The sequence below is a fragment of the Procambarus clarkii genome, chromosome 13, assembly GCF_040958095.1.
Source record: "Procambarus clarkii isolate CNS0578487 chromosome 13, FALCON_Pclarkii_2.0, whole genome shotgun sequence".
Taxonomy (NCBI): Eukaryota; Metazoa; Arthropoda; class Malacostraca; order Decapoda; family Cambaridae; genus Procambarus; species Procambarus clarkii.
The window spans coordinates 19,629,234-19,645,706 of NC_091162.1; the positions used below are offsets into that span (position 1 = coordinate 19,629,234).

The 16,473-nt window shown below is 37.7% G+C and overlaps 1 protein-coding gene across 6 annotated transcripts in view; it reads left to right on the forward strand.

The window, feature by feature from the left end:
- Positions 1-16,473, forward strand: part of Flo1 (flotillin-1) — a 67,334-nt gene that overhangs the window by 49,952 nt on the left and 909 nt on the right. For all 6 annotated transcript variants that reach the window (XM_045740733.2, XM_045740735.2, XM_045740732.2 and 3 more), the window contains 2 exons: positions 3,403-3,567; positions 14,427-16,473. The exon at positions 14,427-16,473 is cut by the window's right edge and continues 909 nt beyond it. In XM_045740733.2, coding sequence (XP_045596689.1) covers positions 3,403-3,567; positions 14,427-14,444 — 183 coding nt within the window. In that variant the 3' untranslated portion in view covers positions 14,445-16,473. The remainder of the gene's footprint in view (positions 1-3,402; positions 3,568-14,426) is intronic.

Here is a 16,473-nt window from a genome sequence, read left to right on the forward strand (position 1 = left end):
TATAATGGCTATTAATAAGAATCTAATTATACAGCATTTGACCTCGGTCCACTCCTTACCCCAATTTTCAAAAGTAGTTCCATGACTCGCCAAACCGGGTGAATGAAAACAGTTTCAAACTCAAGATGGTATCCAACTACTAGTACTGTATATAATTTTATTTTACCGCTAGTCAAAGGCTCCCAATTCAGTACCATTACATGAATATCTTAAATTAATAACAAGTTTTAAGCAATGTTACAAAAATATCATCCATATCACTGAGCAAAATTTTAATTTCAACAACAGCTTGCCATGTGATGAACAGGATTAACATAAGGCTCGTGTAGCTTACCCCATATGATGATCGTCAAATTTGAAACTTAGAAAATTATCTCGGGCATTGAAGTCCCTATAATTATCAAAATTGGACTTTTATCTGTAACTCTGCATGTCTCATAAGTAAGTGATGGCACCATGTGCACCTCTAGTATTTAAACACCAGACACCTCAGATGATATGTTATGCACAAAACCTTTAAACTATGTACCTAAAAGTCTGGACAGAAAAATGAAGAGAATGCAGATGATTCTGTTGAGAAAGGTGATTTCATATTTCTGAGCTATAGTAACACATTTGGATCACAATATAAGTATTCAACTAGAGAAAAGAATAAAGGACGAGGTAATAATTCACCTGTAATACTGAGCAGTGCTTGAAGTAGGAGGATGCACAGAATGCCACTGGAATAGAAACAAAGAGGCAATAAATCCTCTGGATCAGCAGCTAGAATTGATGGCTGTTGTGGTCTTCGTAGCGGCATCACATGCAGGAAAACTTAAGTAGGTAATGCTTGGCAGAGATGTGGCTGGTCCACCAGAAATTCCACAGTAATCCCAGAGCAGGACATGGCCAATAAGAATACTTTTGCACTTTGCAAATTTACATAGGTCACTTTGCAACGGTTATTTGTTTTGCTGGGTAAGGTAACTAAGCAGCTGAGATATACAATCCTAGATGCAATCCCAGGGCTCTGGAAGAGACTTATCAGATGAGATGCAATGTGCAGCGCACAAGTAATGCTGAGAAGAAAAATCTTTGAGTGATGCACCCCTAAGATGCAAGACTTAATAACAATGAGGCCTCACAAAAAGAAAATACAGTAGTCTCATTTTTAGTGAGGAAATCAAGGTTGGTATCACTGCTGCAAGTGGCTAGTGGAACTATGCCTCCCTACCCCTTTCAAGGCATGTTTGGAGACTACATGCTTGTATGGGAGTATCAGTTTCTTCATTCCTTTAGGTGGCAGGGCCCTGTATTTTTACAGAGGAAATAGTTGGTTTCTTGTGTCTCTGAACTGGGATTTTTCCCAACTTCCCAATATGTCACAGTGGTATGTACTTAATGTTTTTCCTCTTGGTTAACACTGAACCTCTCCTTGAGGTAATGTTTACGGAACCACGTTGGTACCCAAATAACACGACTTGGGGTATGGCTCCAGGTCCAGATAGCTTTTTCCTGTGAAAAGTGGGTTGTGCTGTACCTCCAGTTTGCAGTTTCAGATTGACAATTCTTCTTTGCCACCTAAATTTTCCAAAATTAATCAATTTCTATTTTTATGCATCGCAGACAAGACGACATATGAAAAACTTTTACTTTCGAGACTGGGACCATGACATAGGTACTATACCACCATTCGACTTCTGTGGTAGGAGGACATGCTTTTCCAGCCTGCCACCCAAGACGCCACTTATTGGGCTTTGTTTTTGTAATTGGTGCAACCGGAGAATTTTTTTTCCACCTTCCTCATATTCTTTGGTATTTTGTTAAAACAACTAAATATCATACTACATATCTGTTCCTGTGGCCATATATAAAAATGGTAAGAATCGGTCAGAAACTAAATTTTTGCACACTGAAAAATCATATCTGGTCCCCTAATCATCAAAACAACCTGAAGAAACAAGGAAAATAGTTTGAAATCCGTGAAAAAATTAGCCAAAAAAAATTCAAAGTCCCAAGTTCTGAGAGTTGTGACTGATTTATTTGTTGACCAATTTAATTCTGGCTTCACCTAGTTAGGGACGAATATGCATTCTCCAGAATTTGAAGGTTAAAGCAAATTCAAATAATAAACAAAGAAGGAAAAAACTAAAACCTAAAAAAAAAAAAAAAATCCCCCTAAAAAAATATTTTTTGGACATTGTTGAAAGTAACTGATAACAACATTGGGCAATGTATTTATGATATATAACAAAATAGAGCATAATAACATAATTACTCTATTGTTATTTGTGTTATTATGTATTATTCACCAATGCTATAAAGGCACCAGCTGTATATCCACTTTGTGGACACTTCTTGCTACTGTTCTTCTTCTTTGTGCGTTGGACAGGTGCTTGCATCTCTTTATTATTGCATTATCCATCAGTTCCAGTTAATAGGAGCGGTTCTCGTTATCAACAAAACTTATTTTTTTTTAAATATTCGTCTAAAATCAATTTCTGAAAATATTTTGATGAAAGTTTCACGAAGCTGAAGCCAATAAGTTGGAGATTTGTTTAACATTTTTAAGTAATTTTTACATAATTTGAATATTTTTCAAATTATATCCCCTTCACTGTCACACATCATGTGACGTTTTGCGCAGTTTAAGGGTTAAAGTTCCCACTGTAGGGAATACAGAGAGAGGATGGGTTCTTGGCTCTTTCATATACCCTTTCTTGGTAAGCCCACTGACCTGGGTGGGTTTCCTCTTAAAATCAGTTTGCCTTATGTTTTTATCTTGAAAAAGCTCAAATATCATTATTTTCAAGTCATGTGTAGTACATTTAATGCATAAATGGAGAATGACTGTTGCATGACATTTATTTGGCTTTTTATTGATGACAGGTTGGTTGCAAACAGGACCAATACCTCCTATTGCTTGCCAACAACTAAGTTGTAATGAAAAGCCATTTTTTTTTAATTTAACCAGTTATAAAATACCCCTCCCCTTCCCTAGTTATTGCCCATTAACTTCTCAGTTCAATTCTCAGCTTGACACTAGATTATACGTTAAGAGACAACCCAATTCATCAAAACAGTAAATCTGTTATTATGGATTTGGTAAATATGGTCAAAGTTGCAACCAAAGATTTAAATGAAGCCATTTTGCAACTTCTCTTATTATCTCTTATATTTTGGTTTAATGTGAGTTCTCAAACATTCTTGGATAAAGTATTGTATATCTTCCCCATTGTTATTGCAAAGTTCACTTTTAAAAATTTAAATGTATAATTTCCATTAGGGTACAATGTAAACATCTTACAAATCTGGTGGATTCATTGATTTTGTTAGTTTTTCTGGAGATAGATACAGAATTTGTGTGAACCTCTTGATTCACGTTATTTTCACCCGTATAATTTCTAAATATATTGACAGGTTGCTGCTGAAGTCGCTGCACCACTCTCACAGGCCAAGAAGTTAACCATGGTGAGCAGTGGTAAATCTGAGATTGGTGCAGCCAAGCTTACGGGAGAGGTCATGGAGATCATCACTCGTGTGCCACAAATGGTCAAGACCTTGACGGGTGTTGACATAACCAAGGTAAATACTCATTTCTGTTTTTAGTGGCTTTGCTTCTGGTTTCCTTTAGTACTTACTGGTACTGCATATTGCATTCACATAGCATTTTTGCACATACTACAGCACAGTGTAACCTCACCTGTCCTGATATAAATTTTGCCGAGTTCCTATATTTTCCAAATCAAATCTGAACTTGCTTCAATTCTCACCCACCCAAAGTGTGAGGCCCAAATTGCAGCTGCATGGTGGCACAAGTTCCCTTAAGTCAAAAGATAACTTGAACACTTTGAAAAATAATCCCTCTTTTAAGTAATTACATTATTATTCCAAGATAATATGAAACCATTTATTGTTATATATTAATTTCTGTATTGTACAGTGTTAATTTATCATGGCCTCTTTTGTCAAGTTAAGGCCTGCAGTGCTTCGCATGAAATGGAGTAAGGAGGACGCTTTTTTCATCCCCATCCACAAACTTGTGTGGCTGTTCCCGAGTGTTACACTATAAAGCAGTCATTCATAGCCTAAGTTTTTATTATTATCTCTTTGGTTCCATTGAATTAGAAAAAAATATGTAGCTGCAGTATTAGTTATAATGAAGCTGGTAAGAGAATAGCAAAAGAACATGCTGTTGAAATTTGATGTCGATACTGTAGGAACAGTCTTCGTGCTAATGTTTTGAATAACAAAACAAAGCTTATGGATTTAGGATACAGCTCTTTAAAAATCATTAATGCAGCATTGCACTTCAGGTGTTGTGATTAGGAGGACCAGATTTTTTTTGCTCCTGACAACTTTTCTGCTTCCTTTGGGATATTTCCCTTTCATCACAAAAAAGTACCTGATATATATATTTTTATATCCTGGAGATCACTCTCTTTATCTCCAGCCCTTGTCGGTATTTTTTTTTCTCTTAGCCTAGATTGGGTTGTCTGTCTTGTGTAGGGATTCTGTGGTTGTACAGTAGATGCTTTGCATAGCCAGAGACATTTGATGCCCAATGTCCTGTGAGCATGTTATTCATGACACCCGAGTTGTTGCCCATTTTGTTTATCCTGTTTTCTTCTCGAGTTCCATGGCCAGGGTTCCTCAAGTTATGTCAGATGGTTCAATTCAACCAGCCTGGTGTCTCCTCATACACATGATGTGCACGAGTATGTTGCTATTGTCTTGCTGTCTTAATTGCTAATACAGTATGTCTACAGCTAATATTTAGACTCAAGTTTTCTGAATTATTTTTTTATTTTTTATTTTTTTTTACACCAGAAGATGGTTTCCTCACTTGGGTGCCACCAGGAAGCTACTGATGGCCAACCCAGAAGTCAAACATTAAATGTAATGAAGTGCACTTCTCAGGGTTGCCTCAGTAGCTCACCTTACTATCCTACTCTACCTGTCTTTTTCGTGGGGACCGACACTATTTTGGAGTACAGTATATATATTGAGGTTGAGATAGATAGATAGATATATATATATATATTTATTTATTATTATTATTATTAGTATTATTATTATTATTATTAGTATTATTATTATTATTATTATTATTATTATTATTATTACTATAATCTCCTAGATGTGCGTGTGTGTAAATGTGTAATTACCTAAGTTTAGTTACAGGATGAGAGCTACGCTCGTGGTGTCCCATCTTCCCAGTACTCTTTGTCATATAATGCTTTGAAACTACTGATGGTTTTGGCCTCCACCACTTTCTCACTTAGCTTGTTCCAACCGTCTATCACGCTGTTTGCTAAAGAAAACTTTTGAATGTTTTTTTCGGCACCTTTGTTTCCTTAGCTTGACTCTGTGTCCTCTTGTTCGTGATGTTGCTGGTTTCAGGAATTATGCTTTGTAAATTTGGTTGATTCCTGTTAGTATTTTGTATGTGGTGATCATATCACCTCTTCTAGTTTTGGTATGTTTAATGTCTGTAGTCTCTCCCCGTAACTCTTGTTTTTTACTTCTGGAAGCCATTTTGAAGCATGCCACTGCCCCTTTTCCAGTTTCTTTGTGCTTCTTGAGATTTTGGCACCATACAACTGCTGCATATTCCAATTTTGGTCTCACAGAAGTTATGAACAGTTTCTTTAGTATTTACCAATCCATATAGTAATTAAAAGCAGGTCTGAAGTTCGAAAGCGATGCACACACTCCTCTCACAATGTTCTTCGTGTGTTCCTCTGGTGACAGCTTACTATCCAAAACCACCCCTAAGTCTTGCTCTTTATTATATTTCTGTAATTTCTTTCCACATAATTTCTAAGCTGTGTGTGGTCTATTTTCTCCGATTCCACATTCCATAACATGGCATCTATTCACATTGAATTCCATTTGCCACTTTACGTTCCAAGCACTTATTTTATCTAAATCGATTTGAAGGGCATTGCAATCATCTGTACCTCCTATCTTTCCCAGTATCTTAGCATCATCTGCAAACATGTTCAAATAATTCTGTATTCCTTCTGGTAGACTGTTTATGTACACAATGAACATTACTGGTGCAAGAACTGAACCCTGTGGTACTCCGCTAGTAACATTCCTCAAGTCAGATACATTGTCTTTGATTATTGCCCTCATCTGTCAGTTAGAAGGGTTTTCATCCATGTCAGAAGTCTTCCTGTCACTCCTCCAGCATGTTGCAGTTTCCAGAACGGCCTATTGTGTGCGACTTTGTCAAAAGCATTTTTTTAGGTCCAAATATACACATCCTCTTTCCAACCACCTCTTTCCTGCATTATCTCTGTGGCTCTTATCATAAAAACTATGTAGATTTGTTACTCAGGATCATCTTGTTTGAAAACCATACTGTTTGTCCATTATTATGTCATTACTCACTAGGTGGGTGGGTGTGTGGGTGTTTGCACTTGCCTAGTTTTACTTTGGGAGTTCAGCTTCAACTCTGTGGTCCTGCCTTTCAAGTTTCATTCAACTCGTTTGTGGATTCCTTAGCCTATTGGAGTTTTCACTGTATAGTATCAACATTTAAATCTGTGTGTAGGGTCTGCTTTCACCACCTCAAACCTTGTTGCATTCCATTTTTTTAGTTATCTGACAGTGAACAAAAAACTTACAAGAATGTAAGTACTCTTGTATATATAAATACAAAAAAAATAAAAAAGCCTGTCATTTGGGTACTCAGTTTCCACCTGTGTCCCCTTGTGTCCTTGTGATAGAGGGGAAAATTTATCAAATTTCCCCCCTCTATCTGTATATCTATATTGTATATCTATATCTGTCAATATGTATATATACCATACATAAATACAGTGCATTCTAGTCAAGACCATATTTTTGTACTTGGTTGCTTTTCTATTCTTTACACAAAGAAGGAATTCAAATAGTAAAGGGGTTAGCCTTTGTGAGTTATAGATCAGAAGCAGGTTCCTGTTGTTGGATGTACTGTACTGATGTTAAATTTGTAGTTAGCAAACAATGTTGCTAATAGCCCAGAATCTTGGATGTTGTAGACGAGAGGGGGGGGTTTACCATTGGTTGCTTAACCTTATAACACTGTTTTGCTTTTCTCTTAATACATTCAGTATACACTTTTTTGAATTGCATATTTGATCATTAGGCCAAATTTGAATATCACCAACAGGGGATTAAGGATCTTCAATCCTCTACATCCCCAAGTACTCTAGTAAAGAAGAGAGTTGATGACGACATGTGTGACTCTCTTGACTTGAATATGTCTCTGACGAGTCGCAGGTCAGATGACACTTGGGTGGACTGAAGGTAAAACTCTGGTAGAGATGTGTGCACTCTGTTTCTGTACTGCACTGCACATGCTTTCAAGTAGTAAAGTGCCACTGACGGTCCGTCAGTGGCATTTATAGCTTCCATTATATTTGCAGAATTTATTTTAACTTGACACTTTGTATTGTCTTATGATTTAGAAAGTTATTTGAGGCATCTATGCATGGAACTAGCTTTTGAAGCATCCATTCATGGAGCTGGCTTTTAAAACAGCCATTTATTTAAATATTCATGTTGAATTAGGTTAAACGTAATGTAAATATATTGCCTTAAACCAAGTTCCATTCCAGTGGAACTTCGATTCTGTGAATCTCAGGTTGTAATGTATAATTTCCAAGCAGTATTTTTGTAATGGATTCAACTAACAAGAGTTCATTGAAGCAGGGGTATGTGTGGTTTGCTTAGGATGTTGGGACAGAGTCCACAGACTGGTTGGGTAAAGTTGCCTGTCATATCATAGGTTAAAATTTAAGATTTCCTTAGTGAAATCAGCCCATACAGCATGGTAAATATAAGTGTATGAATGGTAACACTCTTGATAGGGCTCCAATCATCTTTTTAATGATTTTCATAGACATAAGATTAGAAGAGTTGGTGGCCTTGGGAAAGTCATTGAGCAGAATTGTATGAGTCTACAGTATTTTTTTTTAGTTGCAAAAGTTTTTGTTCAGTAAAACATGTGCCCTTCCTCTATAAAAGTGCTACATAGCCTTCCTGGCTTGGTGCCTTCTTTGATAATTACATACTTCATCTGAAAAAAAAAATCAAGGCTAGGGCATGGGAAATGTACTAGACGTGGTTAAATCTCTTTACAGATGTGTTTTCTTGGTAGCTGGTTTCATATGACAAGTTGAAATTAAAGTTTCACTCAGTGAAATAGAGCATGGGAATATTAGATATGAATGATACCCGTTAATGCAGATGATGAGTCACAAACGCTGCGCGTACTAGTGGCTTTACAAGTATGTAAACACCATGCTATGTACCCCCTTACAAACCCAATGTACCTTCTTGTATATATATAAATACAGTATAAATAAGTATATATATAAATAAAATAACATGACTGAAAATATGATGACCAAACCACACACAAGAAGATAAAGAGACAACGATGTTTCGGTCCGTCCTATTGACTTGATAATAGTCCAGGACAGACTGAAATGTCGTTGTCTCTTCATCTTCTGGTGTGTAGTTTGGTCATCATAACCGTTAATTTGGTTCCAATCACGTTTTTAATGATTTAGGTAAATGGATGCAACTTTACTAGAAATAGTTGGGACATTTTATTGTGTAAAAATAAAAATTCATGCAAATGTCTCTTGAGACATCTCTGATTGCAACAAATCCCACACTGCAATGTAATTGGGGGATGGTCCCATATAGTTCGTTGAATTGAGGCTGCACTACTATAATAATAATAATGTAGTATTGTATGCTTCGGATTACCTGTCTAGTCAACCGCATGTAAAAATTAATTGTTTTATATATCCCATGCAATTAATAAATTATTAAAACAAATACTGTAGTATTGTACAGCAGGAACTTACTGTTCACAAATCAGACATTCATGAGGGAACATGATTGTAAAGCCACAATTACTAGGATTAGGAGAGTGAATGAGTGAGGGTGTACTTGCCTACTTGCAGTTGTGGGGAATGAGCTATGACTCTAGGTCCAGCTTCTCAATCCTTAATCGACTGGTGTACAGTTTCTGGAGCCTATTCGGCTTTCATCATATCTACATTTGAATCTGTGAGTACTACAGAATGGGAGCTGGAATGGGCTCGTAGAGTTCTACTCCCTAAGTCCAGCCAGGGACCAGGCTTGACTTGTGATAACTTGGTCCAAAAGGCTTTTGCTGAGAGTGACCGACAGGCCCACATATCTACTACAACCTAGTGGACATGTGGGCCTGGTCAGTAGGTCTGGCATTTCTTGCTGAAACTAATTTATTCTTGAAAGAGACCACTTTTGTTCTGCTGGTATTTATACTCGATAGCATTTCTATTCTTCATAAATCTATGACTATGGAAAAAGATTTATACTCTTTTTCTGTAAGGCATTTGAAAACTCCCAATGGTTTTGGCATACTCTACCTTCTTGTTAAATTTCACCAGTTTACCACTATCCACAAGAGTGAATTTTTGTGATTTTATTTTGCTACCTTTATTTTAGTTTCGTGGCTTGATTCTGTGGCCTCTTGGTCTTGATATTACAAATTTAAAAAATTTCTGATGTTGTTGCTCCATCATATATTGAAATTGATCATATCACCTCTTTCTTTTTGTCTGTTTAGCAGCACATCTTTGCACTTTTTTTATATATATATATGTTTAATATGACTTGAGATATGGGCACCATACAACTGCTGCATACTAATATACGTCTAATATATGGCATGTTTTTTTTTTAACATAACATTTCTCTCATCCATCTCTTTTATAAGATCCCTTATGGCTCTAACACAAAAATCTTAGCAAAGTTGTTATTCAGGACTTTCCAGTTAGAAATACATATTGCCTGTTCATTATTTGGTCATTTCTTTCAAGATATTCCTGGTTCTCATCTTCCTCAATCTTCCCTTCTTTGTAAACCTGTCCTTGACTCTCATCCTTTCGATTTCTGCACTCATCTCAGACTTCCCTATAATGATCCCTTTCTCTCTCTCTCTCTCTGAATTTCAGTCTACCCTGGCCTTCTGCGGTTCTACGGCGGCGGGCTCCAATGGCATTCATTATGAAATGCTTCGCCATCTCCCTCCGTGCACGTCTCGGTATTTATTGAGTCTGTATAATCGGGTCTGGGAGTCGTCATCAGTCCCTGAGGACTGGCTCAATGCAGTTGTCCTCCCTGTTCGGAAACCAGGGTCTCATGGGACAGCCGCTACAGACTTTCGCCCTATTGCCCTCACGAGTTGTTTGCAAACTCTTTGAACGTGTGGTTAATGTTCGTCTGATGTGGTTCTTAGAACACTATCACCTCCTCTCCCCTTCTCAATATGTTTTCGCAAGTGCCGCAGCACAACAGATGTCCTGGTGAACTTGGAGGTCTATGTTCGTACTGCTTTTGCTGCGAAAACCTCCGTTGTTGCCATCCGTTTTGACCTAGAAAAGGCTTCCGACACCACTTGGCGATATCATATTCTGTCCCAACTTCATTCTTTTGGCCTTCGTGGTAATCTCGCTCTTTTTTCCAAAGCTTCCTCTCTCGTCGTTCCTTTCGAGCGAGGCTTGGTACCACTCTCTCTCTCTCTGCCTCTTTTCAGCAATACGAGGGTGTGCCCCAAGATAGTGTTCTGAGCACTACTCTCTTTATCTGGTTGCCCTCAATGGTCTTCTTTCCTCTCTTCCTTCTGGTGTCTTCTCCCCTCTCTGTCGATGATCTTGCCCTTTGCTGTCGGGGTGATGATTTGCTTCTTCAACGGTAGCTTCAACTTGCGATTGATGCCGTGTCGTCTTGGGCCAAAAATCATGGCTTCCGGTTCTCTACGTCTAAGACTTGTGCTATGACTTTTACTCGGAAGCGTGTCATTCTTTGTCCCTCTTTGTCACTTTATGGTCAACCCCTTGTGCACAAGAATTCTGTTAAGCTTTTGGGGTTAATCTTTGACACTCATTTGTCTTGGTCGGCCCATATCTCTTACCTGCGAGGTGAATGCTCTAAGGCCCTTACCCTCCTTAATGTTTTGTCCCATACTTCTTGGGGAGCAGATAGGCACGCACTCCTCGCTTTACATTCCTCTCTCGTCCTGTCTAAACTCGATTATGGTTGACCTGCTTACTCGTCTGCTTCTCCTTCTACTCTTCGTCGTCTTGATGCTTTGCACCATACTGGGTTGCGCCTCAGCTCTGGTGCCTTTAGTTCGACTCCCATTCTCAGCTTGTATGTTGACACTGGCTTCCTCTCTCTCCAGGACTGCCATGATCGCTACTGTCTTTGCTATGTTGCGCAGTCCTTGCAACATCCTTCCTCTCGCCTCTGTTGTGCTTTAACTTTTACCCCTCCTGTGGTTCCCGTTCCTCTTCACCACCTCCCTCTTTCTGTTCGGTTATCTCGCTTACAGGATTCTCTTTCAATTTCTATTTCTAATGTATCTCCTTGTGTTGTTCCTTCCTTGCCCACGTGGAGAGTTCTCCTTCCAAAGTTTTGTACGTCTTTAACACGCATCACTAAATCTTTTTCCCCTCCTACAGTTCTGAAACGCCTTTTCCTTGAGCACTTTTCTTCGCCCTCCCACTCAGTTCCCATCTTCATCGATGGGTCTAAGTCTGCAGACGGTGTAGGCTATTCTGTTGTTTTTCCTGACAGCACTTATATATGTCGCCTACCTCCAGAGACTAGCATCTTCACAGCGGAACTTTATGCTATTCTCTGTGCTCTTCGTCTCCTGCTTTCTCGTTGTCAATCTTCCTTTGTAGTTGTCGTTGACTTTCGTAGTGCCCTCATGGCTTTAGAGTCCTTTAATCCGGTCCATCCAGTGGTTGTCGAGATTCAGCATTGGCTGTTTCTTATTTCCAGTAAATTTAAGTCAGTTGAGTTTTGCTGGGTTCCCAGCCATATTGGTGTGTCTTTAAATAAGCGTGCAGATGCTGCCGCTAGGGAAGCTGTTCGCTGTTGTCCCATCTCCCGTACAGGTATTCCTTATTCTGACTTTTACCCAGTTATTCATTCCTCCATCCTTACCCGTTGGTGGGATTGTTGGTCCTCTGTTAATGTTAACAAACTGCGTACTTTTAAGAGTAGTGTGTCCTCATGGCCGTCCTCCTACCACCGTAACTGGCGATGGGAAATGGCTCTGGCGAGGTTGCGTATTGGCCATACACGCTTAACTCACGGTCACCTAATGGGGCGCCACCCTGCTCCTTATTGTCCACATTGCATTGTCCCTCTTACAGTTGTGCATATCCTTATTGAATGTGATGACTTCCAGGACGAGCGTGTGTCTTGTTTTCCGACCGTCCCTCGCGGTCGCTTGTCCCTTGAAAGAATTCTTGGTGAATCAAATACTTTTGATATCATTCGCCTTATGCATTTCTGTTCTTGTATTGGCATCCTTGGTGATATTTAGCACCCTCTGATTATTTCGCACATTTGATGGTGCTACATAGCCTTCCCGGTTTGGTGCCTTCTTTTGATAATTAATTACTTACATACATACCTGACCGCCACCAGGTGGCAAGACCAAATACCCAGAATTTCCAGGTAGCCATGCCTGCCTGCTTTTTTTTTATCTGGGATGATAATTACTTATATAGAAGAGTGTATTTTTTCTTTGACCAGTCATCTGTTTTCTTGCACTTAAGCTTTCTGGTGAGTTTGCCCAGTTTTATAGCAGGTCTCTGATCCCCCCGTTTCCCTTGCCTGAGAGAGTAGGCCAGATTGTGGATATGGCTTTCAATGCACAATGTATGGGTCTCAGAAGCCTGGTGGTACCAGACACACTCTCCAAATGCTACTAGAATCCCACCAGAAATGGACATTCATTATGTTCAACACTTGATATTTATCTTCTTGTTTTACCTTCCAGTACAATATATTTAAAATTCATTGTTTGTATGGAATGTGTGTTCAGTATTATTTTGACTATTCAGTATAGTACAGTGGGGCCTCGACTTACGATGGTAATCCATTCCCAGAGACGGATCGTAAGTCGAAGCGATTTTTCCCATAAGAAATAAAGGGAATTGAATTAATCCGTTCCCCACTCTCCAAAATATTAACTTACAAATACATTTTATACTGAATACAATTTTGTTCTTTAACTTCAATACAGCACATATGTTTATCTTACCTTTATTGCGGACTCTTGATGGCATATGGAAGATGGTGATAAGGGGGGGAAGGAAGAGAGGTGTTACTGTTTGGAAGGGGAGTCCCCTTCCATTATAACATCAGGCAGTGATGACTTCTGGGATACACACTCTGGCATGTTTTCCCCGCATTCCACTAGGACCTGCTTGTGGCTCACTGCTTGCTTGTCTTATTAAGAATCAGTCTAAAAACACTTGTTTTTCCCTACATTTTAACACTTGTCTGTAGTAAGACATCACATTGTCATTTAAAAGGTCAGTGCAACGGCCTGCTACAGCTTTATCTTTGCAGTTCTTCCCATACTTCACACATTTTCTTAATGAGGAAAGGATGTCCTCTACTGCCTCAACTCACAACTATTTTCTTTGGTTGAACCTTACCACTGACTTTCTGCGGCCCATGGCATGATATATAATAATCAGTTTTATGTTCAAAACGCAAAAAATCACCACAAAAAACGGAATTTCTTATAAGCGAGATCGTCACTAAGCAGGCAGCTCTAGTAAACTGAGGCAGGTTGGCCCGCGTGACCGGGAACCACGCGCTCGGTCGACCCAAACATGTACCAACAAATATCGTTAGTCAACGACACTATCGTAACTCGAAATTATCATAAGTCGGGGCCATTGTAAGTCAAGGTGCCACTGTATTTGGGGGCTGGAGGATACGTTGTATGTTAAATGGTTATGGCAGACAGGCAAATTAGATTTCCTCATGAGATGTTAATGTATAAAAATTTTGCTGATTTGATGTTAACTTGAATTTTACTAATAAAAAGTAAAAAAAAATTATTAATTTAACTATAGAATGACAATACAAAATAAGGCAGATGTCAAGATACACATCGTGTTAAGCGGAGAAATAAATTGGCTTAGTAGTAATTTTTTGTTTTTAATTGCCCAGAAGAGAGTAGTGTCCTCACTGCTCCACCAGCAGTGCATTTGTAGATAGCTGAGGTTGCCCCTTCTCATTCATTTTGTGCTCGTCTCGTGAGTATTGATGCAGAAGAGAAAAGCCGGATAAGTGTTGTGGCCTTTCATCAACTCGTGTATTCTGTCTTCAATGTAGGAAAAATAGCTAATAATTTAAAAAAATTGAAAGTTTTACAGTATTTTAATTGATTTTGTTTTAAATATGACATTTTTTGTTAGAAGCACCAGCATTTGTAGACATTAGACATGCTTACACCACCTGAACGATAACCTGCTTAACTTTGATATTATAGCTGTTATATTTGGTGAAACTCGAAGCTCACTACCATACTTGAATAGTGCTTTGATCTTAAATTTTATTGTTGTTTCCTTTTGCAGAGCATCCGCACTGTGTAAAGGTTGGCCATGGTACATGTTAAAGGAGCTGTATCTTCCATCAGAGGTTAACACAAAGGAAAGCATTTATGTTACAGATTAGGTTTATATGGAAATTATTTTCCCAGTACTAAGTGTTCTCAAATATAATATTAGCTAATGAGCTTATTTGTAGATCTTAAATAACATTGACAAGGAATTGATTAAAGTAATACACATACTATATGTGAAACATTAAGTATTTTTTTTTTTTTTTAAGAATGATGTCTTGTTTTTTAACAGTACAGGCATAAAGTACAAGTATTATATTCTTTTACATTCATATTTATACTGTTCTGATTTCTAAGCAAGTGTCATTTTACTATCACTTGCTAGTAAATATGCATGACAGCAGTCATTATAGTTAACTATTACTGAGGCCTTATCAGAACCTTAAATTCCTGTAATCCCCTTCAATCTAGCATTGTTAGAATTGCAGTACTTGCTTTATACTTAGTCGTAAAAAAATGCTGTTTCAAACTGTGGCCATAAATAAAACATGGATGCTTCTTTAGCCATCTTTATTTTATTTGTGTGTGTACATGGGTGCAGTGGTTTATACTATATGTGCATGCATGTGTGTGTACATGTGTGTGTAAAGAAATATGAATATGATTGGTGAATGGATTACTAAAGGACTTTTAAAAATACAGTATAAACAAATGTTATTACTACATATTTGGTCTGAGTAATGTGGGCACCAACTTAACTCAGGCTTGTTCTGAAGTTTCTAACGAGGACAACTTTCTCAGATACAGTACTGTATTTTCTGTGATCCATTATAAAGGGTCACAGTATTCAATGTCCAACAATCTTTTGTGTTGAAGTTTCTCATATATGTATAGACAGAACCATTTTTGAATTTCATTTGGTTACCTCAGGATTGTAATATTAAGTGTCTGATGTTGGTACAAACTGTACTAACAGGTAGCAGTCCTCACAAATTTGTTCACTGCCACACTTAGTTTCCGTTTCTGTTACTTTAATTGTCTGTTATATTTTTGTTAGCTAAGGCTAGAAATTTTGTATTGTTATTATATTATATCGAGTATATGGCTAGAAGTTAGCAGTGAATTAGCTGGTGTAATTTACAGCTTATTCGTGACAAATAAAAGATTCAGTTGAGGGTTCTCAGTCATTTGCAGTTGCCTGGTATATTCCACACACACACACTTTACCAATAAGGTACCCGGGAGTTAGTTGCCTGTTGTGGGCAGTGTTCTGTACCATCCATCACCATCTGCAAAATGTACAAAATAATGCGATAGTGTTCCGTAACTTGATTTAGTTTGTTTACATGCAATGAAAACTTTAAAAATGGAACATGAGTTATATACTGTATATCTTTTGAACATACTTTTATACTGTGCATTCAGCGAGTTTGTCATTATAGTGTTCTGAGCACAAACTCTTGCCTTTACATTTTAGAGATAAATGATGATCCCCTAATTGAAATTTTATTGTGCCCCAATTAGGATACTTTTCATAGTAGATTAGTAAGAACTGAAAAAAAAATCTGTACAAATCCCTTTGATACCAAAGTACTTTAGATACTTTTATTTTGTTGTACAGATCATGATTGCTATAAAACAAGGCAATCAGGCTTATAATTTTTGGCATATTGCAATTTTCAAGTTAACAGTTCATTCTAGTAAGAAAAATAAACCAACTGAATTATTAATTCCTGCTCAACAGCATTGCAGATCGCTAGTTGAGGTTTTATATAAATTTATCCAATTGCCCTTGTGTGAAATTATATTCGTAACTCCAGAATGTTTATACTGTATTCATCTATTGTAAACGGTCATATTTATGGAAATCACTGAAGAATGAGTTGTAGTTTTTGATGCCTACACAGGAGAAAACTTTATCAAATTGCTCTTTGTGAATGTTAAACATATATAATTATATAACATTTTTTCCTCATTCAAATCATATAGCAATTATTCATCGTGTTGAGTGTTACAAAAAGTATGTATATTCTCTATACTTTCTGCTACACATTGAAAAA